Below are 23,470 nucleotides of genomic sequence, written 5' to 3'. Positions count from 1 at the left end.
TGTGGTCATTTGCCAACATGGGCGTGCATAAAACAGCTTTAAAAAAAAAATTTAGTCACCCAAGGCGCATATTCCCAGTTGTGGGGAAGAAGGTGGCACCCTGCCCTCTTATTTCAGCTGTCATGACATAAACAAGTGCGCTTTCTGTGGCCTATTGAGTGCCATGAGCTAGTGCAGTGTCCCCCTCCTCTGGACTGACCAGGAATCCTGGGTTCTGCCTGCCAGGATGTAACAAAATGTTTACTTGGTCTTTATGGAAATTTTTAGGCATTGAGTAATCTTTGCACATAGTCGGCATTCAATAAATGTTGAATGAATGGATATTTGGGTCTTTACATCATTACTTGAGCTCAGGAAGACTGTCTAGCCCAAGCTGTACCCAATGTATTCATTCCTGAGTAATTTAGTAAGAAAAACTATCTTCCAAAGATACTGACATGCTTTTCTTAGATTTTCACAAAGCTAATTATCTCGTGTGTGTGTGTGTGTGTGTGTGTGTGCGCTTTTCGTCCTCATTTCTAAATCCTGGTCTTATGAAAAATGTGCCTTGTGTTCCCCCAGCAACTATTTTCCAGCACCATTTTCCTGCAGCCATCGATTCCTTTCAGGACGCTGTGAAATGCTTATCAGAGTTCGCCTGCAACGCCGCTTTCCCTGACACAAGCATGGAAGCGATTCGGCTCATCCGCTTCTGTGGCAAATATGTCTCTGAGAGGCCTCGGGTTCGTTTTTCCTCACTTTACTTAGATGGGCAGTGAAGGGAAAAAGGGTCATGGAGCAGAAATTCTTGGTCCTAACAAAGAGCTTTCCAGCTACTGTTTTAGAAATGTGTGTTTGCCCTAAATTAGGTGTTTATTTCAAAATGCCGCCGTGGCAGGGAGGTAGGCCTTTGCATTCTTTGGTGTATGTGAAATTCTGTATTTTAATTCATATTGAACCTGTGGTATTTTACAAGTTGTTTTTGTAGAAGTTTGTTGTATTTTAGCTTTTGTATTTTGGCAAAGCTCAAGAAGCTAGACCTTTCTATTTGAAAGAAAACAAACCTCTCTTTTAGGAAATGGCATGCCATTGTAATGTGCCCGAGAAATCATATTTTAAAATTACCTTTTGTTTTCTCCTAAAAATGATGGGTTGTTTTGTTGTTGTTGTTGTTATTGTTGTTGTTTTCATGTGTCTCATCTTTCTAAAGAGGCCTAGTTGGTTTAAATTACAGAGTACCAAAACATTGAAAGTGGGTGAAAACAAGTCTATCTAAACTGTGATGTCCTGTGTAGATCTCTACTTAAGTATCCTTTACAGAAAGAGCTATAAACCTCTAAGACGATGTCTCATCCCTTACAACAGCTCACTAAGATGTGATGATAATAGGGCCAGTGTTGATTGAGCACTTAGTACTTGTTGGGCAGCATTCTAGGTATTTTCTGTGTGTTGATTCGTTTAGTCCTCACATCAGACCTATAAGATACGTAATTATACCTCATTGTACAAGGGAGTTAACTGAAGCACAGAGAGAAATTGCCTAACATTAGATAACCAGAGTTGATAAAGAAATTTCAGTACGACTTCAAGAGTGGTTACAGAGCAGAGGGGTCGAAATCCCAGAAATAGGGCAGAGAGTAGAAAACCTGCCACATCCTAGCTGCATGACCTTGAGCAGCTTACTGAAACTCTTGGTGCCTCACTTAATTCATCTGTAACCCAAGACCGTCTTTTCTACCTGCCACTTGGAATCCTTGTGAGAATTGTTAATTCTTGAAAAGAACTTTAACAGTGACTGGTCCATAGCACTCAGTAAATAGTAGCTGCTGGTATTATTTTAAGTAGTATGTATTACAGTAACATTCCAGAAAGTCCCAAGATAATGAATCATCCTGGATATTTTGTCAACAGCATTTGACCTTTAGAGCTCTTCTTAGTATAACACCCCCACCCCCAGGACTCTTGTGATCTGACCCCTTCAACTTGTTGTAAAACCCGCAGAGGTCCGTAGGTTTGTACGGGGAAACTGCTCATGTGCCCTCTGGGACAGATAATGTCTTTGTGTCCTCTCTTCCCACTGTCCCGTTGCTGAGTGGAAATTTTTGGAGAGAAAAATGTGTGGGGCCTTAATCTATATATAATTCCCTTTAGTTCCTTCCTTGTGCATGCTTAGTTTACACCTGAGATGTGATTTTCATCATAGGTGCTACAAGAATACACAAGTGATGACATGAATGTAGCTCCTGGTGACAGAGTCTGGGTCCGAGGCTGGTTCCCCATCTTATTTGAACTTTCCTGCATCATTAATAGATGCAAGTTAGATGTACGAACAAGGTAACCATGTCCCTGTGCGGTGGCCCCTTACATCACTGAAATGAACCTCAGTCACTTGCTCACCTGACCCCACTCTCTTCTCTGTTCTCTTCTCCACCACACTCTCTTTTGTGCCTGACTTTGTTTCCTCCAGAGGACTCACAGTCATGTTTGAGATCATGAAGAGCTATGGCCACACCTTTGAAAAGCACTGGTGGCAGGACCTGTTCAGAATCGTGTTTCGGATTTTTGACAATATGAAACTCCCTGAGCAGCAATCAGAGGTAGGTGATAACTACAGCACTGCCCTGGTTATGATGGAGAGGAAGGCCTTTCTGACCTATATTTGCCTAGAGGGGCTGCATCATCGTCTACATGGAGTTCTTAAATACTGAGCAACGTAAGGTTTTAAAAATGGAAACACCTTTCTGGTACTCCCCTACCAGTAACAGCTAGTCCTGAGTGACTCTCCCCATGTTTAGAAGAGTGAGAGGAAATACATCTCTCTGTTCTGCTGCTTGGTCCTTAGGCATTGCACCTTCCAGTTCAGCAGGGCTCCTGACTGGTCATTGTAGTTGTTTTGTTCATATCAACCTCTGAACAGTCAGAAAGGGGAATGTCTCTGGTCCTTTAAGGGTTTTTAATGAAGTTGCATTTGGAGATGATGTTGAACATTAGGCCTTCTTTTAATAAGGATGTTTGATGCCTGTAGGTGTTTTTGTTTGTCCCTTAGAGGTACAGGGATAGTGAAAAGATATTCCGGCTCAAGATTTTTAGATGGGAAAGTAACTTTTTTAGTTTCTTTTGGGAACACCATTCCCTCCCTCATCCCAACATAAAAGTGACATATCCTTAATATGGAATATTAGGCAAATATAAAAAAATTCTTTTACCATCCAAAATTAGAGTTAATGTTTTTGCAAATTTTTCTCAGTCTTCTACATGGTTTAAATATGGTTCAGAGGCTGGGCACAATGACTCATGCCTATAATTCCAGCGTTTTGGGAAGGTGAGGTAGAAGGATTGCTTGAGGCCACTAGTTCAAGACCAGCCTAGACAACATAGCAAGACCCTGTCTCAACACAGCAAGACTCCATCTCAAAAAAAAAAAAAAAGAAGAACTGCAGAACACAGCCAAAACAAAGAAAAATTTAAACACCCACGGTTGTAGTTTTTCATAGGCAGCCACCGTTAAGACCTTCAAGTGTTGCTTTCATGCACGTGTCCACCCACATATGTATTTGTGATCCACAAATTCTATTTTCTATTTTCCTCTATGAAAATAGAATCCCAACACACATATGTAAACTACTTCTTAAACTTAATACATGAGTATCTTTCCATAGCCATAACTTTTCTCCTAGAATTTTGTTTGCTAGCTGGGCATGGTGGCGGGCACCTGTAATCCCAGCTACTTAGGAGGCTGAGGCAGGAGAATCACTTGAACTTGGGAGGCAGAGGTTGTGGTGAGCCAAGATTGCACCATTGCACTCCTTGGGAAACAAGAGCAAAACTCTGTCTCAAAACAAATAAAAATAGAAAACAGAATTTCGTTTGTTCGTTTGTTTTGTTTCATTTTTTTTTTGAGACAGAGTCTTTCTGTGTTGTCCAGGCTGGAGTACAGTGATGTGATCTCAGCTCACTGCAACATTTGCCTCCTGGGTTAGGTGATTCTCCTGCCTCAGCCTCCCAAGTAGCTGGGACTGCAGGCTCGTGCCACCATGTCCAGCTAATTTTTTTACTTTAAGTAGAGACAGGATTTCACCATATTGGCCAGGCTGGTCTCAAACTCCTGACCTCAAGTGATCCACTTGCCTCAGCTCCCCAAAGTACTGGGATTACAGGTATGAGCCACCACACCCAGCTTTTTTTTTTTTTACAGTGTTGTTTTAATAGTGGCTACAAAATAGTCTTAGTTGTGGATGTTCCACAGTTCATGAACATTTAGGTTGCTTCCTGTTTTTCTGGACAGCACTTTAATGAATATTTTTTGCAGCTACATTTGTACTCCTGATGGTGGTGGTTTCCTCTTTAGAGACAAGTAGCCCAGTTGCCAGGTTTGGGGCATGCATATTACTAAGCCTTTGATACATACCACTAAGCCCACCTGCAGATATCTCTGTAGCCATTTACACTTCTGTCAACAATGCATGAGAGTTCCTGTTTCTCCATATTCATTCCAGGTCTTCTTTTAATTTGTTTTAGTCATTGCTAATTTGAGAGGCCAAATGTATCACATTGAAAAAGTGTTTCAAACTGCTAGTGAGATGGCATAATTTCTCTCATAGGATTGATCATTTTTAGGAATTTGCCTTTTATGAATTATTTTATGAATTAGACTTAGCTTATCTACTGAGTCATCTTTCTCCTATTGATTTATGCATTTTTAAATATACAAATAATGTAGCATATGCTTACATGAGTTTCAGATGATTTGCCCACTTTATTATTTTTATTTCCTTTCATTTTGGAAAATTTAGCTTTTAAGTAACCAAATCTATCCAGTGGTTTTTTTGTTTGTTTGTTTTGTTTTGTTACTTCTGGCTTCCACTTTTGGCATCACTATCATAATTTTATAAATATCCTCATATATCCTCTGTGCATATGAATGAATTAACATTTTTAAGACTATTGGTACATACCACCGAATCACTTTCTACAAAAATTTTGCCAGGAGTGTACAAGAGTGCCCATCTCACTGCAGGGAGAATAGCTTTTAAGCATTATCTTTTTGTTTTCCCAGAAATCTGAGTGGATGACAACAACCTGCAATCACGCACTTTATGCTATTTGTGATGTTTTTACCCAGTTTTATGAAGCTTTGAATGAAGTTCTTCTTTCTGATGTGTTTGCACAATTGCAGTGGTGTGTAAAACAAGGTATTCTTTAAGTCTCTAGGCATCATTTTTCTTACATAGTCCTTAATGAGAGGTTAGGTTTTTCAATATTTGAAAGCTTGGATGTAGTGCCAAGGAGTACAATATATATTAGTTAATGAAATGTATATGCTTTAATTACAACGTAAAAACAATCCCCCCAAGTCAGATCATAAAGCATTTCTTAAAGATGGGATATAGTTATTTTTGCATTCTACAGGATGCACCTTCATGCACTATACCGTTCTTTTTCTTTTGTGTATGTTTGAAATTTTCTATAGTAAAATGTTTTTAAAATGTGCTATTTCAGTCCAGATCACCAGCTTCATCAAGAGGCATTTTTCATTTGAGTAGTTGTGTGTTTATTTTAGAGTTTGTCAGGAAAAATACCCAGCTAGCACATTAGACCTGGATCCATAGATAATTTTGGCTTAGGGCAAGGGTAAATTTAGTTACATTTTTAAAAAATGACTTAATTTTAAAATAAATGACAAAACATTTGATATTGTTCAGATGGCAAAAATTGGAAATGTAGTGTATGAGTGACTACATTTTTAAAACATGGTCTAATATTTTCTCTCTTCTATTATCATTTTTCATACGTGAGCCACTTAAAGTAGCAAAATGTTGACCTTCTTTCTTCCTTAGCAATAAAACTATGAGAAACAATTTTATCTCTTCAAAAAAATTTTAGTAAAAACTTTAATACTGTCTGTAGCATGGCTTCATTAATTAAAAGCCTAGAAACCTACCAGTTGCTATCTCCAACTCACTGTATACAGTATTGGAGACCTGGTTGGCATCAAAATAGCAGTAGAAATTTAATGATAGATATTGCTTTATTTTACAGATAATGAACAGTTGGCTCGATCAGGTACAAATTGCTTAGAAAACTTAGTAATATCCAATGGAGAGAAATTCAGTCCTGAAGTCTGGGATGAAACCTGCAACTGTATGTTGGATATTTTCAAAACAACCATCCCACATGTGTAAGTGTTCATGCGGGTGTTCCTGTTTATCTCTGTGTTCAGTGGATGTCTTAAGCTCCTGATTGCCTTTCACATTGATTATTTTCTTTCTCTTTCTTTTTCTTGAGTTTGCTGACATGGAGACCCGCAGGAATGGAGGAGGATTCATCAGAAAAGCATATGGTAAGATTTGACCAGGGTGGTCTTGAACTCCTGAAAAAGCTGGGTTTTTCTTTGATTGTCTTTTCTTTCTTCTCCTATCTTAGTAAAAGATCAGTAAGCCTGTATAGTTTGTACTTTTTTGATGGGAAGTGAGTAAAAAAGCTATAAAATCAAAAAATAATGTATGTTCATAACATATTTTTTAGAAAGTCCAGAAAAGCATTAAGCAAATAAGTAACCGCTAAATCAAAAGCACAGTTTACATTTCTGGCTGCTGCTTTGTGTGACTGTCCACACCTATTAAAGCCAGCCATATTTTAAATGAGGGACTAGTTAGCATACAACATGTGAGCATTTTTCCATATTTTAAACAATTCTTTAACAGCAGCATTTTCAGTGGCTGTGTATTATTATAATTTCTTTACTTTTCCCTTGTTGGACTCTCAGGTTAGTTCTAGGGTTTCACCATTATAAATAGTGCTTTGATGTTCTTATGCTTGTTTTTTCCCCTCCTAAATTAATAGTGCTTTCCTCTTCACCAAAGAACTGGTAGTTCTTTCTTTTTGTGTGAGTCCACATAAAGAAGTTCTAATTCAAATCTCATTTTTAAGTACTTTGGTTTACAGAGAGGAGTTGAGTTATTAACTTTTATTCCTAAATGAATCTAAGACCATTAGATTTTAAAAAGCATTTGGGATAAGCAACTGTCTTCTGCTGTCAAGTTTTTTATTTTTATCTTATTTTTTTTGAGACAGAGTCTCCTTCTGTCCCCAGGCTGGAGTGCAGTGGTGCATTCTTGGCTCATTGCAACCTCGCCTCCTAGGTTCAAGGGATTCTCATGCCTCAGCCTCCCCCAGGTAGCTGGGATTACAGGTGCCCACCACCACACCCAGCTAAATTTTTTTTTTTTTTTTTTTTTTTTTTTTTTTTTTTGAGATGGAATCTCTTTCTGTCACCCAGGCTGGAGTGCAGTGGCACAATCTCTGCTCACTGCAACCTCCACCTTCCAGGTGCAAGCGATTCTCCCACCTCAGCCTCCCAAGTAGCTGGGGTTACAGTTGGGTGCTACCACACTTAGCTAATTTTTTTTCTATTTTTAGTAGAGGTAGGGTTTCACCATGTTGGCCAGGCTGATTTCGAACTCCTGACCTGAGGTGATCCACCCACCTTGGCCTCCTAAAGTGCTGGGATTACATACACCATGCCTGGCCTGCTGTGGACTTTTTGAAAAACTGGTTACTGCACTAATAATTTATCTTTGAACTTGATCTCATAAAAAACTTGTCACACTTACTATTAAATCCTAATATGTAGAGAAATGTCCTTTGGGTTGGAATAGGAATTGAAATTTTAATGGGAGGAGAAGTAATTTAAATTCTTAATCTCCCCATTGCAGCCTGTGAGGCATGCTACATTAAGCATGTGGTATAATTTTATTTTGAGCAAAGCAAGGCACTTAAATAGAGGCTGGACCAGCCATATTAAAACAGGCACATCTCTGCCCAAATTATGGTGAAGAAAAGTGAGCATTGTGTTTTTTTCTGGTTTACATTTAGGATGTGGATCTGGACCGCCAGTCTTTAAGCAGCATAGATAAAAATCCCTCTGAGAGAGGCCAGAGCCAGCTCTCTAACCCAACAGATGACAGCTGGAAGAGTAGACCATATGCAAGTAAGGCCACTTTTTAATTTGTTTTAAATAAGCTTATGTGATTCACATATTCAGAAGGCACAAAAGGGTAAACCTGATAAGCCGCCTTCTGCCCTGTGCCTCAGTCTGCCCGTTCTCTGTAGCAGCCAAGGTTACCCATTTCTCTGTACCTTTCCAGAGTCATTTTATCCATATGCAGACAAGTACATGCACATATACATTCACATACATATGTGCATAGTAAAATATCCATATGCAAACAAGTACATGCACATACACATTCACATACATACATACATATTACGTATGAATTCTCTCCTTTTACAAATTATGGAATAGTATGTCTTATTCTTTTTTCACTTATATCTTTTAGAGATCATTCAAAATTAGTACATAAATAGCTTTCACATTCTTTTATACTATTGTCTGTTATTCCAGTTTGTAGACATGCTTTTATTGCTTAATTGAGTTGCTATTAATAGACACTTATGTTATTTCTAATCTTTTGCTGTTAGGAGCGATACTGCATTGAATAACCCAATACATACGTCATTTTTGAGTTTAATAAGTTCCCCAAGATGTACTGGAATCAGTGGATAAGTGGACTTGCCATTTTAAAATATTTCCCCATTGCTATTAAATTTGTACCTGTTTACATGATCTTTTCAGATTAAATATAACTTCGGACTAATTTTAACTTGAAATTTTCAAATTATGAGTCAAATTGAGTAGCTTTTTGTATGTTAAAGCACCACTTCTGTTTTCTTCTCTATGAACTCTGTAATCTTTGCTCATTTTCTGTTGATTGTTGGCGCTTTTGTTTATTGGTTTGGAGGAGCTCTTATATACTAGAAATCCTTTTTCTGATACAAGTTTCAAATTATTTTTGCCAAATTGTCTCTTAATATTGCTTATGGTGTGTTTTGCTATTGTTAAAAAAATAAGTTTAACAGCTATAATGTACCAGGCACTGTACTATGTGTTTCATGTGTGTTGTTATTTCATTTAATCCCCATCCTCCCCTTTGAAGGGATACTGTCTTACATTTGAGGGAACTGGGGCTTAGACAGATGAGAGAACTTGACAACATGTAGTAGAGTGGGGATTCAAACACATTTTAGGCAGCCTGAGGAACGGGAACTTGTGAAAGCTGTTGTGGTCCTTTGAACATTGTATGCCCCATTGTTTGCCTTTATAGCAGTCCCACCGCATCCTCAACAGGCTAGGCTATAGCTGTTAACATTGAAGTTAACTTCTGAAGCAGCACATTTGACCAACACAGTGTGTGGTCACCATTTGCTTTAGAAGGAATAAAAGTAGTCACCCTTGAAATTCATTAAAGAGGTACCATGTTGGGACTGATGTGCCATCTCTCAATAACTGATGCAGCCAGCTTCTCTCTAGTGTCCAGTGATAGAATGATCTCTTTTTCTTTTTTTTTCCAGAAACAGGATCTTACTCTGTCACCCAAGCTGGAGTACACTGGTGCAATCATAGCTCATTGCAGCCTCAAACTCCTGGGCTCAAGCAATTCCCCTACCTCAGTCTCCTGAGTAGCTGGGACTATAAGCACCTGCCACCACACCTGGTTAATTAATTTATTTTTTGTAGAGATGGGGTCTCACTTTGTTGCCCAGGCTGGTCTTGAATTCTTGGCCTCAAGCCTGCCTCCTCCCTTGACCTCCCAAAGAGCTGAGATTACATGTGTGAGCCACCAGGCCCAGCCTCTTTTTCTGTGTGGAGGCCAGATGTACATTTCTTTCAACAGGAGAAGCACTCAGTGCAGCGAGAGTCTGCACTCGGAGAAGTTCTGGAACTCGAGGCATATCCCATTCCCCCAGGGAACAGTGCCTTTGCTGCTCCCAGCCTCCCAGCTCAGCCACCCTTCAGGACATAAGCTCAGGCAGACAAAATCTTTACACGATTATTATTGTTTCCTTCTTTTTATTTTTGGTCCAAAATGCTTTAATTGACTTGGCATAAATTGAATGTACATCTGCTGCAGCTCCACTGTATTTTTTTAAAAAATTAAAACATTCTACATGGAGAATAGTTACATGTTTTTATAATTTCGCAACTGGCTGGGAGCAGTGGCTCACACCTGTAATCCCAGCATTTTGGGAGACCAAGACCAATGGATTGCTTGGGCTGAGGAGTTCGAGACCAGCCTGGGCAATATGGTGAGACCCCATCTCTAAGAAAAAAAAATTTTTAATGAAAAAATAATTTCACAGCCACTTTCAAAAACTTGAGGTCAATTCAACCTCCTTTTTTTCTATCACTAAAATATTTAATGTTTTCAACATTCTGATTTTATAACAATAAGTTAGGAAAAGAACCTCTACTGTTATTACAGTCAAATCAGTCAACACTTAATGATGTATTTGACATGGGCCACCCTTGGGCCCCCAGGGATTGAGAACATAAAGAGAATGTAGTTAGTCTAGTCGGTAAGCAGAAACCACACTGCTAATTCGAACAGGGAAAATTCGATATAAGAATTGTTGGGGCCGGGCACAGTGGCTCACATCACACCTGTAATCCCAGCATTTTGGGAGGCCAAGGAAGGCCGATCATGAGGTCAGGAATTCAAGACCAGCCTGGACAACGTAGTGAAACCCCGTCTATACTGAAAATAATTTTAAAAAATTACCAGGTGTGGTGGCGGGCACCTGTATTCCCAGCTACTTGGGAGGCTAAGGCAGGAGAATCACTTAAACCGAGGAGGCAGAGGTTACAGTGAGCCTAGATTGAACCATTGCACTCCAGCCTGGGCAACACAGCGAAACTCTGTCTCAAAAAAAAAAAAAAAAAGAATTGTTGGCCAGTCACAGTGGCTCACACCCGTAATCCCAGCACTTTGGAAGGCCAAGGCAGGCAGATCACCTGAGGTCAGGAATTTGAGACCAGCCTGGTAAAGACAGCAAAACCCTGTCTCTACTAAAATTACAAAAAACTAGTCAGCGTGGTGGCATGCATCTGTAATCCCAGCTACTTGAGAGGCTGAGGCAGGAGAATCACTTGAACTTGGAAGGCAGAGGTTGCAGTGAGCCAAGATCACACCACTGCACTCCAGCCTAGGTGACAGAGCGAGACTCCATCTCAAAAAAAAAAAAAAAGAATTAACTAGTCAAAGGTTGTTAACCACTAAAAGGAATAAAAGACCACTTTTAAGGGATACAGAAGTAGAAAATGCAGAAAGCAGCTACTATCTTTAGACAGAAAGTGATCCAGAAACGCTAAGAAAAGCCACTCCTGTGGCCACACAAAACTGAGCTTCTTGGCCAGGCACAATGGCTCCCACCTGTAATGCTAGCACTTTGGGAAGCCAAGGCAGGCAGATTGCTTAATGTTGTGGCACAGGAGTTCAAGACCAGCCTGGGCAACATGAGGAAACCCCATTTCTATTAAAAAAAAAAAAAAAAAAGCTTCTGGCCTCTTCAGAGAGGCTGGCTATTGCAGAAACCTGAAACATCCTGTGGTTAGGGCACAGTCCAAAGCTGGTCTTTAGGGGGTAGCCCATTGGGTGGCAGAGAAACTTGCTAGAGGACACAGAACCAGCATAGCTGATTCCCTCACTTTCTTCAGGTCTTTGCTCAAATTTCTATTTTCATGGAGACTTTTCCCGACTAGTTTGCTTAAACTTGCAATCCTATCCTGACACTTTTTATGCATGTCTCTACCTATCATCAATATTTGACGTACAATATCTTATACTTAAAATATTTTATTGGCTGGGCGCGGTGGCTCACGCCTATAATCCCAGCACTTTGGGAGGCTGAGGCGGGTGGATCACGAGGGCAGGAGATCAAGACCATCCTAGTCAACATGGTGAAACCCCGTCTCTACTAAAAATACAAAAATTAGCTGGGCATGGTGGCACATGCCTGCAGTCCCAGCTACTCGGGAGGCTGAGGCAGGAGAATTGCTTGAACCCAGGAGGCGGAGGTTGCGGTGAGCTGAGATCGCGCCATTGCACTCCAGCCTGGGCAACAAAAGTGAAACTCCCTCTCAAAAAAAAAAAAAAAAATATATAGTATAATAATCAAATATTTTTTTTTTTTAATTGTCTGTCAGCACCATGGGAGAAGGGATTTTTTTTGTCCAGCTTATTCATTGCTTTGCCATAAAATCAAGAATTGTGCCTTGACTGGGTGTGGTGGTTCATGCTGTAATCCCAGCACTTTGGGAGGCTGAAGTGGGAGGATCACTTTAAACCAGGAGTTCAAGACCAGCCTGGACAACATAGTGAGAGACCATCTCTTTAAAAAAAAAAAAAAAAAAAAAATTACATCGTGCACATAGTGGGAGCTCAGTGGATATTTCTTCAGTATTGGCTAAATCATTATTAGGGTTAATCTTTATCATCTAACATAGATCAGAAACTGTTTGCCAGCCTCCTCATCAAGTGTGTGGTCCAGTTGGAATTGATACAGACCATTGACAACATTGTGTTCTACCCTGCGACCAGCAAAAAGGAGGATGCAGAGCACATGGTTGCTGCCCAGGTAAGAACAGGAGGCCTCGGGAAGAGCATCCCTGTCCATAGGGAGGCTGCTTTGATGTAGTGGTGTATAGGAGCCAGCTTGTACTGGCTTTCCAGAGCCCGTCATGCATGTCTCCTTCTAACCCCACATTCAGTAATGACATGTTGATAGCTTAAAATTGGCCTTGCAAGGAGTTTCTTACGAAAAAACAGCAAACACTAAAAATCAGGGCCTACACACACACACCCCAGAGAGCAGGTTTATCAGCATACTACTTCTTAGATGCCACCATACTAGTGTTATCATAGGAACTGTTCTCCATAATTGATACAGTTTAATCACAAATAAGTGAGAAGGAAAAGATATATATAAAGATCCCAGTTATTCCTTCAAATATTTCACTTTTTTTGTTTAGTATATGCATCTTTGTATATCAGGGTATCAGGGATTCCTTTTCTCTTTTCTTTTTTTTTTGGTGAGACAAAGTTTCACTCTGTCACCCAGGCTGGAGAGCAGGGGTGCAATCACAGATCACTGGGACTTCAGCCTCCCAGATTCAGGTGATTCTCCCATCTCAGCCTCTTAAGTAGCTGGGACTACAGGCACATGCCACCATGCCCAGTTAATTTTTTTTAGAGACAGGGTTTCGGCTGGGTGTGGTGGCTCACGCCTGTAATTCAAGCACTTTGGAGGCCGAGGCGGGCGGATCACCTGAGGTCGGGAGTTCAAGACCAGCCTGACCAACATGGTGAAACCCCGTCTTAAAAAAAAAAAAAGAGAGACAGGGTTTTGCCGTGTTGCCCAGCCTGGTCTCAAACTCTTGGACTCATGGGATCTGTCTGCCTCAGCCTCCCAAAGTGTTGGGATTGTGGGCATGCACCACCATGCCTGGCCTACATATGGGATTCTTGAGAAAAATGTCCAAAAGTTAGACAGTAATCCTACAGCATGGGTTGCAAATGTCAGTGCTTCAGGGGCTAGCAGATCCTGTGAGTGACAGTGAGTAAGTGAGTGAGGCAGGCTGGGTAGAGACTGCAGTAAACCAGAAATCTCTAGCCCAGTCAAAGCGGCTGCCACCTCTCAGCTTTAGCACCCAGTTACCATCAAAGTGAGTTAAGTTGTGACAGTTTCTGTTGTTTCAAGAGTAGACAAAATCAAGATTTTTTTTTTCATAGAGGAAGTCGTGTTTTAAATACTAGCAAAAATAAATGTAAATTTCATTACTGCTGAAAAAAATACAGCTATGGGCCAAAGCCTGTCCTTTTTGATTTTTTAATTTTGGCCACTTTTTCAATAAAGTTTCCTAGTGTTTCATACATTTTTCAAGAATGCATTCCTATAGTGAAACCATTGGAGACACACACTCTTGTGTATGCAATAGAGGCAGCACTGATAAAACTGAAACTTTGGCCAGCCAAGCCTGCCATCATGGAGCAGCTCAGTGTGTTCCTTCACCAGCCAGTGAGCAGAGTATAAATAGAAACGTTCCAGGGTATTGGGGAATAAAGTATGTCTTATAGAGAGGATGACTTTGGGGAACTCATGACTCCCATTGTCTGCAATCACAATGCCCAAAGCATTCCATCTTCTTCACTAGCTCTTCTATCCTCTGTCCTGTCCTCTAGCAAGACACGCTGGATGCAGATATTCACATAGAGACGGAGGATCAGGGCATGTATAAGTACATGTCTTCCCAGCACCTCTTCAAGCTGTTGGACTGTTTGCAGGAATCCCATTCATTCTCAAAGGCCTTCAACTCCAATTATGAGCAGCGGACTGTCCTGTGGCGAGCAGGTGAGGCCACACAGCAGATAAGATAGATAGCCACACTGGTCACCATCCTAAACTATTACAGTGTTTGGAAAATGCCCAAAATTTTAAACATAGCTAGAATAACTTAACAGATACTTTCATGCTTGAGGGGGAGAGAAGGGAAATGCTACATGGGTTTCATCCCAGTACATAGTAGAGTCTCAGTAAGTATTTCATAAAAAGACAAATTGAGGCTGGGTGCAGTGGCTCACACCTGTAATCCCAACACTTTGGGAGGCCGAGGAGGACGGATCACTGGAGGCCAGGAGTTCAAGACCTGCCTGGCCAACACGGTAAAATACTATCTCTACTAAAAATACAAAAAATTAGCCAGGTGTGATGGCACGTGCCTGTAGTCCCAGCTACTCAGGAGGCTGAGGCAGGAGAATCAGTTGAACCCGGAGACAAAGGTTGCAGGGGGCTGAGATGGCGCCACTGCACTGCAGCCTGGGCAACAGAGCGAGACTCCATCTCAAAAGAAACAAAAAAAGACAAATTGAAGTTTGAAGAATTGGGCCAGGCACAGTGGGTCATGCCTGTAATCCCAGCACTTTGGGAGGCTGATGCAGGTGGATCACAAGGTCAGGAGTTCCAGACCAGCCTGGCCAATATGGTGAAACTCCGTCTCTACTAAAAATACAAAAATTAGCCAGGCATGGTGGCACACGCCTGTAGTCCCAGTTACTCAGGAGGCTGAGGCAGAAGAATTGCTTAAACCCAGGAGGCAGAGGTTGCAGTGAGCCAAGGTCACAACACTGCACTACAGCCTGGGTGACAGAGCGAGACGCTGTCTCAAAAAAAAAAAAAAAGTGTTGGAGAATTGAATTGATCTAGCAAGTCAAGAAATTTTATGGGCTGGGCACAGTGGCTCACACCTGTAATCCCAGCCCTCTGGGAAGCTGAGGCAGGTGGATCACTTGAGCCCAGGAGTTCAAGACCAGCCTGGAGAGCATAGCAAAACCCCATCTCTACCAAGAAAAAGTATATGAAAATTAGCTGGGCATGGTGGCACACACCATACTCAGGAGGCTGAGGCAGGAGGATCACTTGAGCCCAGGAGGTGGAAGTTTCAGTGAGCCAAGATTGCAACACTGCACTGTAGCCTGGGTGACAGAGGAAGACCCCCTCTCGACAAAAAAAAAAAAAAAAAAAATTTTACATTAAATTAAAAGCGTCTTTTTTTTTTTTGAGATGGAGTCTTGCTCTGTCGCCCAGGCTGGCAATCTTGGAAAACCAGAAACCATTCATCAATTTTCTAAGCTTTTTGGGGTTTATTCACTTTCCTGCCTCCAAAAATAAATACATAAACACTGGAGGTAAATATATTTTTTTCTGGGATGATAGTGGGATTCTCATTATTTTGAACTTTGCATAAAAGTGATACTTCATATAAGTTTGGTATTGTTACCATTACTTTTTTTTTTTTTGAGGCAGAGTCTCACTCTGTTGCCCAGGCCGGAGTGCAGTAATGCAATCTCAGGTCACTGCAATCTCCACCTCCTGGGTTCAAGCAATTCTCATGCCTCAACCTCCCAAGTAGTTGAGTTTACAGGCATATGCCACCATGCCCGGCTAATTTTTAGATTTTTAGTAGAGACAGGGTTACAGCTGTCTCTACGAAAGACGGGTTGGTCTTGAACTCTTGACCTCAAGTAATCCGTCTCAGCCTCCCAAAGTTCTAGGATTACAGGCATGAGCCACTGCACCTGGCCTTGTTATCGTTACTTTTGTCCCCAAATATTTATTGTAATCGACAATTAAGGAATGCCATTTTTCTCTACAGCCTTAAAATATGCAGCTGTCGCCCAAGCTGGAATGCAATGGCACGGTCTTGGCTTACTGCAACCTCCACCTCCAAGGTTCAAGCAATTCTCCTGCCTCAGCCTCCAGAGTAGCTGGAATTACAGGCGTCTGCCACCACATCCAGCTAGTTTTTGTATTTTTAGTAGAGACAGGGTTTCACCATGTTGGCCAGGCTGGTCTTGAACTCCTGATCTCAGGTGATCTGCCCGCCTCAGCCTCCCAAAGTGCTGGGATTACAGGTTTGAGCCACCGCACCAAGCCTGGTTTGCATATCTGTTAAGCTGATTGGTACTCCTTTGTTTTCACGAATGTGTTCGTGGCTGGGCACAGTGGCTTATGCCTGTAATCCCAGCACTTGGGGAGGCCGAGGTGGGTGGATTACGAGGTCAGGAGTTCGACACCATCCTGGCCAACATGGTGAAAACCTGTCTCTCCTAAAAATACGAAAAACTAGCCAGGTGTGGTGGCAGGTGCCTGTAGTCCCAGATACTTGGGAAGCTGAGGCAGGAGATGGCTTGAACTCAAGAGGCGGAGGTTGCAGTGAGCCAAGACCGGGCCATTGCACTCCAGCCTGGGCAACACAGCAAGACTTCATCTCAAAAAGAAAAAGAATGTGTTCTTATGTGTGATTTGTGGAGAAAAATAATCTTGCAACTTGCAAGAACGCCGGAATTCTTAAGAGTTGTTACATTTGAGAAGACAAAACTAATGGCTTCACCAGCCAATAAGCAAAGTCTAAATAGAGAGCAGGCCAGGCAAGGTAGTTTACACCTATAATCCCAGTTTTTTGGGAGGCTGAGCCAGGTAGATCACTTGAGGTCAGGAGTTCAAGACCAGCCTGGGCAAACCCCATCTCTACAAAAAATACAGAAATTAGCAAGGTGTGGTGGCATTCTCCTGTAGTCTCAGCTACTCAGGAGGCTGAGGTTGGAGGGCAACTTGAGCCTGGGAGGTCAAGGTTGCAGTGAGCCAAGATTGCATCACTTCACTTCAGCCTGGGCAACAAAGCGAGACTCTGTCTCAAAATAAAATAAAATAAAATACCAATAAGTAAATGGAGAACAGTTCAGGGCATTTAAAAATGAACTTATTTTGCCAGGCGCAGTGGCTCACACCTATAATCCCAGCACTTTGGGAGGCCGAGTGGGCAGATCACAAGGTCAGGAATTTGAGACCACCAACATGGTGAAAGCCCGTCTCTTTAAAAAAAAAAAAAAAAAGCTATCTTATACAGCGGATGACTTTTGAAGAGTCATAGCTGCCTTCATCTGGTATTATAATCAATCCGTATTAAGAATATATATAGGCCGGGTGTGGTGGCTCACACCTGTAATCCCAGCAATTTGGGATGCCAAGGCAGGCAGATCACCTGAGGTCGAGAGTTCAAGACCAGCGTGGCCAATATGGTGAAACCCCGTCTCTACAAAAATAGAAGTATTAGCTGAGCATGATGCCAGGTGCCTGTAATCCCAGCTACTCGGGAGGCTGAGGTGGAAGAATCATATGAACTCAGGAGGCGGAGGTTGAAGTGCACCCCAGTCTGGGAAACAGAGGAGACACTGTCCTAAAAAAAAAAAAGGATATATATAAAATCTTTCAAGCCAGGCTCAGTGGCTCATTTCTGTAATCCCATCCCTTTGGAAAGCTAAGACAGGAAGATTGCTTGAGCCCAGGAATTTGAGACTAGTCTGGGCCACAGTAAAACCCTGTCTGTACAAAAACTGAAAAATTAGCTGGGCGTGGTGGCACATGTCTGTGGTCCTGGCTACTCAGGAGGCTGAGGTGGAAGAATCATATGAACTCAGGAGGCGGAGGTTGAAGTGCACTTTGAGACCAGGAATTGGAGGCTGCAGTAAGCTGTGATCATGCCACTGCACTCCAGCCTGGGTGACAGAGCGAGGCTGTCTCAAGAAAAAAGAGATGTTTCAGTATTTTGTAAAGTAACTAGATTTCTAGTTCATACACATTATCAGCATTATTCTAGAAGTGTGCACTAATTAAATGACTGTCTGATCTCTAGGTTTTAAGGGCAAGTCTAAACCCAATCTTCTAAAACAAGAAACCAGCAGCCTGGCCTGTTGTTTGAGGATCCTGTTTCGAATGTATGTTGATGAGAACCGCAGGGATTCCTGGGAAGAAATACAGCAGAGACTTTTAACGTAAGAAAATTAGTTTCTGACTAGATTTCTATCTGCCATAAACAAAATTCGTCACAGCAATACTATGGATTGAAAAGAGTGGGAGGAAATACATGCGGACACTCTGACAAATTATTTTCCTTTTTATTTTTTCCTTGTATTTGGTGACTCTTCCATTATACTTTTCTTAATGCCCTGAAGAGGGCAGAGGCTCATGTTTCACTGATAAGCCCTTTCTTGAGCCCAAGAATTCAAGGTTATGGTGAGTTATGCATAGAAACATGGCAGTGAATAGTGCTCTGAGCAGAGTCAGCAGGCTGGAGGGAAGTCCTGACTCGGCTGGAGCCCTGTGGCCTTAGGCAGGTTACTATCCATCTTGGGTCCAGGTCCTCTTTAGTATTGTTGTCAGCAATAACATCCCATCATTCCTTCTTTCCAAGAAGAATGTATTTAAATCATATAACCAGGATGTGCCTATATCAATTATGAAGAAATGCACCAGTGGGGAAAGAGTAGAATACTGATGAGAAAGCCCAGCCAGAAAAGTAGGTCTTTGCCACTCAGCTTCCTGGGCATCAGCAAGATTCTGATGTCTGAGCTTTCTTTTCCTCCTCTAAGGTTTAAAAACAGTAATACACAGTGCTGGCAAATGTGTGATAAGAATGTACTCTCCTTCATAGCTAGTTGGAGTGTACAATGGCATGATCTTTCTGGAAAGCAGGTGGGATTATATACCAGGAGCCCTAAAGTGTTCATTCTCTGTGACTTAGTAATTCCACTGTTATGGAATCTGCTTCAGAAGATATTTTAGAACTAGGAACCAGGAATACCACACAGAATATTCATTGCAGACTTATCAGGACAAAAAGTTTTTAAGCAGCTCAACTGTGGAATGAATAAGCTATGGTATGTCCTAAATTATGGTATTATGAAATATAGCCATTAACAGTGAAATTTTATTTATTTATTTATTTATTGAGATGGAGTCTCACTCTGTCACCCAGGCTGGAGTGCAGTGGCGTGATCTCAGCTCACTGCAACCTCTGCCTCCCGGGTTCAAGCAATTCTCCTGCCTCAGCCTCCTGAGTAGCTGGGATTACAGGCACATACCACCACACATGGCTAATTTTTTTTGTATTTTTAGTAGAGACGGGGTTTCACCGTTTTGGTCAGTCTGGTCTCAAACTTCTAACCTCAGATGATGCGCTGACCTCGGCCTCCCAAATTGCTGGGATTACAGGCATGAGCTACCATGCCCAGCCTAAAAGTGATTTTTTTTTTTTTTTTTTTTTTTTGAGAAAGAGTCTTGCTTTGTCACCCAGGCTGGAGTGCAGTGGCTCCATCTCAGCTCAGTGTAACCTTTGCCTCTTGGGTTCAAGTGATTCTCCTGCCTCAGTCTCCTGAGTAGCTGGGATTACAGGCACCCACCACCAGGCCCAGCTAATTTTTGTATTTTTACTAGATATGGGGTTTCGCCATATTGGTCAGGCTGATCTTTAACTCCAAAGTTCAGAGAAAAATTGTTCTCCTGTAGTCCCAGCTACTCAGAAGGCTGAGGCAGGAAAATCTCATAAGTCCAGGAGTTTAAGACCAGCCTGGGCAATATAGTGAGACCCTGACTCTAAAAAACAAACAAAACACCAAAACACCCCAATTGCTGAAAATTGCAAGTAAAAACAGTTTTGCAGCTTCTTTTTTTTTGGGGGGGGGGTTAAAATTTATTGTATTATGAACAAGTTCCCACATGAAGTAAAATTATTTTCAAAAATTTCACAGGGCCGGGTGCGGTGGCTGACACCTGTAATCCCAGCACTTTGGGAGGCCAAGGCGGGTGGATCACAAGGTCAAAAGAATGAGACCATCCTGGCCAACATGGTGAAACCCAGTCTTTACTAAAAATACAAAAAATGAGCTGGGTGTGGTGACACACGCCTGTAGTTCCAGGTACTTGGAAGGCTGAGGCAGGAGGATTTCTTGAACCTGGTAGGCAGAGGTTGCAGTGAGCCAAGATGGCGCCGCTACACTCCAGCCTGGCAACAGAGCAAGACTCCCTCTCAAGAAAAAGAAAATAGTTATTGCAGTGGCTTGACTTAGAGGCTTAGGCTCACATCTATAATCCCAGCACTTTGGGAGGCCAAGACAGGCAGATTGCTGAGGCCAGGAGTTCAAGACCAGCCTGGGCAACGTGGAGAAACCCCATCTTTACTAAACATCAAAAAAATTAGCCAGGCATGGTAGCACGAGCATGCAGTCTTAGCTGCTTACGAGGCTGAGGTGGGAGGATCAGCTTGAGCCCGAGGAGGTTGAGGCTACAGTGAACTGTGATCATGCCACTGCGCTCCAGTCTGTGTGGCAGAGTGAGATCCTGTCTCAAAAAAAAAGCAATTAAAAGTTTAAATAATTTTTTTTAAAAGACATCCCAAGAATTAATAGTTCTCCCTGAATGTGAGATGTTAATCAGTTGTTTGATATGCCTCCCCCTCTCTAATTCTTCTAGTGTTTGCAGTGAAGCTCTTGCCTATTTCATCACCGTGAATTCTGAAAGCCATCGGGAGGCCTGGACAAGTCTCCTGTTGTTACTTCTAACCAAAACCCTCAAAATAAATGATGAAAAGGTATGAACAAGTAAACTCTGATGTTTCCACTAGGACATAAGGTTTGGGTTGGCTTTTCACTCCAGAGTTTGCAGTAACTATTTTCCCAGTTCTCCCAAGGATGGTTACGTGACTGTCAGCACCATTCTAGATGCATTGGAGAGAAGTTAATTCATTACAGACAATGAGTGCCACAGGATAGTAGGGCTTTTTCTTGGAAGAACCCTAGTTGACCAAGGCTGAAATTTAGACCTCATGTGTTGCTGTTAGGAATGGTGTGGTGATTTTCAATGCAGCAAGAGAGGGTTGAGATTGTGAAGCACTGGTTTTGACATAGGAACTTGCTTTACAAAATAAAAGCTGTTGACTTTTGGTAGCGAGACTATCCAAATATAATTAAAGTTAAATATAACTGAAAGAAGCTTTAATTTGCAAGATTTTCTTTCAACTTCTTTTGTTGTTTTTGTTGTTGTTTTGAGACAGTCGCTCTGGCACCCAGGCTGGAATGCAGTGGCACAATTTCAGCTCACTGCAACCTTTGTTTCCCAGGCTCAAGCAGTCCTCCCACCTCAGCCTCCTGAGTAGCTGGGACCACAGACACACACCACCACGTGTATTTTTGGTAGAGATGGGGTTTCACCATGTTGCCCAGGCTGGTCTTGAACTCCTAAGCTCAAGCAGTCCACCTGCCTTGGCCTCCCCAAGTGCTGGGATTACAGGCATGAGCCACTGCACCCAGCCCCAACTTTCTAATAGCAAGAAAAGCGCCAATATTATAAGAAGTTGCAGGGTAGGCCAGATGCAGTGGCTCATGCCTGTAATCCCAGCACTTTGGGAGACCCAGGCGGGCAGATCACCTGAGGTTGGGAGCCTGGCCAACATGGCGTAACCCCATTTCTACTAAAAATACAAAATTAGCTGGGTATAGTGGTGCACACCTGTGATCCCAGCTACTTGGGAGGCTGAGGCAGGAGCATTGCTTGAACCCAGGAGGCAGAGTTTGTAGAGAGCCGAGATCGCACCACTGTACTCCGGCCTGGGCAACAAAGCAAGACTCTGTCTGAAAAAAAAAAAAAAAGAAGTTCTAGGGTGAGATGAAAACTTTTGAAAAACTGGTGCCAAAATAAGAAATTAATTGTGTAATTTTATCCATCTACTTTTCTCCAACCTCAAGTTCAAAGCACATGCTTCAACGTACTACCCCTACTTGTGTGAAATTATGCAGTTTGACCTGATCCCTGAGCTTCGAGCAGTTCTGCGGAAATTCTTCTTACGGATAGGTGTTGTGTATAAGATATGGAGTCCAGAAGAGCCATCACAGGTACCAGCAATACTGTCACCAGTGTGGTAGCCTTGGCTGCCCAGGCCACTGCTGCAGCTCTGCAGAATGTTCAGCATGCCATCTCTGACTGGCACATCTCGTAAAGGGTCAGAGAAACAAGGAATTGGCATCTTGGATCTCAGAATGGCCTGGATACAGATGGCTTCTATGCTGCTCCATCACAGTCCCCAACTAAGGCTTATGGTATTTCATTAAACTATTGCATACCCAGTTAGCACAGTAGGTGGGGAGTCTGCTTCATTTCTGTCATTCCATTTTTCTTATTAAACTGTCAAATCTGTCATTGCACATGCATCATTTTCTAGCAAAATCCCATGATTGGCTATAAATGTTTTGTTAAGAAGTCACTCTCCTTCAAAATACCGAACATAGCTATATAGATTCATGATAATTAGAGTATGTTAATAAAACTTCTTGTAACGGCTAACTGCCACCTAAAATATGCTGGGTTTTTTGTTGTCGTTTGAGTGTGTTAGAGAAATTTGAGTGTTTTTGTCAGTTACGAGTCAGCCGTAATTAGAGTAGTTTAGGGACAGACTGGGATTAGAGAAGGGTTGTTTTTTGTGTTTTGTTAATGTCTGAGTGATTTTTAAAGTATTTTCCAAAAAGATACTGAAAATTTGATTGAAGTCAGAGTTTAGTAACTAAGCCAGAATTGAGAGTTTTGCGAGGTTAAAAAAAATGTGCCTCGTGGACCTCCCTGTTTTAGTAACGTGGGGAGGAAAAGTCTACAGAAAAAAGTGAACAATTTAATGAAGATGATTAGCCTTCCTTGAAGTATTTGTGGATGGGTGTTAAATGAAAATTTCCAGAATACACTGTCCATCTCACACACTCTGAAATCTAATATATGAAGTAGTAATGAAAATGAAGTAGTAATTTAACCAGAGTTCATTTATCCTTGAATAAACCTTTTTATTTTTACCTCAGAAAAGTGAGTATACTGGCGGTTAGTGTCACTGCTTTGCACAGTCCCCATTAAATGACCCTCCAGAGAGGGACAGTAAGTGCATGAGAAGCTGCTCCCATGAACCTCCTCAGCCAGATGTCATGGGTGGAACTGGAGATGTGGTGGGCCAGCACAGCTGAACTGTGACAATGGCAGGAAGTGACATGTGCCCAGCACTTCCATTAATCTGAGCCTAGGAGTTGAATTCTTTGGCAAGGTTAGGTTCTGAGGTCCTTATTAATAATGTTAATGATGGTGCAATTCTTTCACCTGCAGTAGAACTGAGTTCTGATGCAGCTTGTATAAAAGCGGGCAGTATACAAGTATGACCCGACGCCTGTGAGCAGTATAGTGGATGCTCACCCATGAAGAAGAGCACACATGCCTCATTCTCTGT

The 23,470-nt window shown here is 41.9% G+C and overlaps 1 protein-coding gene across 3 annotated transcripts in view; it reads left to right on the top strand.

The window, feature by feature from the left end:
* The window catches only part of ARFGEF2 (ADP ribosylation factor guanine nucleotide exchange factor 2), a 97,206-nt gene extending 74,230 nt beyond the window's left edge, over nucleotides 1–22,976 (top strand). For 2 of the 3 annotated variants that reach the window (XM_032256046.1, XM_032256047.1), the window contains 12 exons: nucleotides 562–722; nucleotides 2,183–2,313; nucleotides 2,447–2,576; nucleotides 5,036–5,171; nucleotides 6,019–6,157; nucleotides 6,265–6,319; nucleotides 7,855–7,969; nucleotides 12,326–12,456; nucleotides 14,061–14,229; nucleotides 18,071–18,209; nucleotides 20,686–20,803; nucleotides 21,957–22,334. In XM_032256046.1, coding sequence (XP_032111937.1) covers nucleotides 562–722; nucleotides 2,183–2,313; nucleotides 2,447–2,576; nucleotides 5,036–5,171; nucleotides 6,019–6,157; nucleotides 6,265–6,319; nucleotides 7,855–7,969; nucleotides 12,326–12,456; nucleotides 14,061–14,229; nucleotides 18,071–18,209; nucleotides 20,686–20,803; nucleotides 21,957–22,133 — 1,601 coding nt within the window. In that variant the 3' untranslated portion in view covers nucleotides 22,134–22,334. Of the gene's footprint in view, nucleotides 1–561; nucleotides 723–2,182; nucleotides 2,314–2,446; nucleotides 2,577–5,035; nucleotides 5,172–6,018; nucleotides 6,158–6,264; nucleotides 6,320–7,854; nucleotides 7,970–12,325; nucleotides 12,457–14,060; nucleotides 14,230–18,070; nucleotides 18,210–20,685; nucleotides 20,804–21,956 lie in introns of all 3 variants that reach the window. The other variant, XM_032256045.1, reaches the window with a different exon arrangement.
* Nucleotides 22,977–23,470: the final 494 nt, after the last annotated feature.

The sequence above is a fragment of the Sapajus apella genome, unplaced genomic scaffold, assembly GCF_009761245.1.
Source record: "Sapajus apella isolate SASKATOON/1434 unplaced genomic scaffold, GSC_monkey_1.0 scaffold92, whole genome shotgun sequence".
Classification (NCBI taxonomy): Eukaryota; Metazoa; Chordata; class Mammalia; order Primates; family Cebidae; genus Sapajus; species Sapajus apella.
This window is presented reverse-complemented; position numbering and strand designations above follow the sequence as displayed.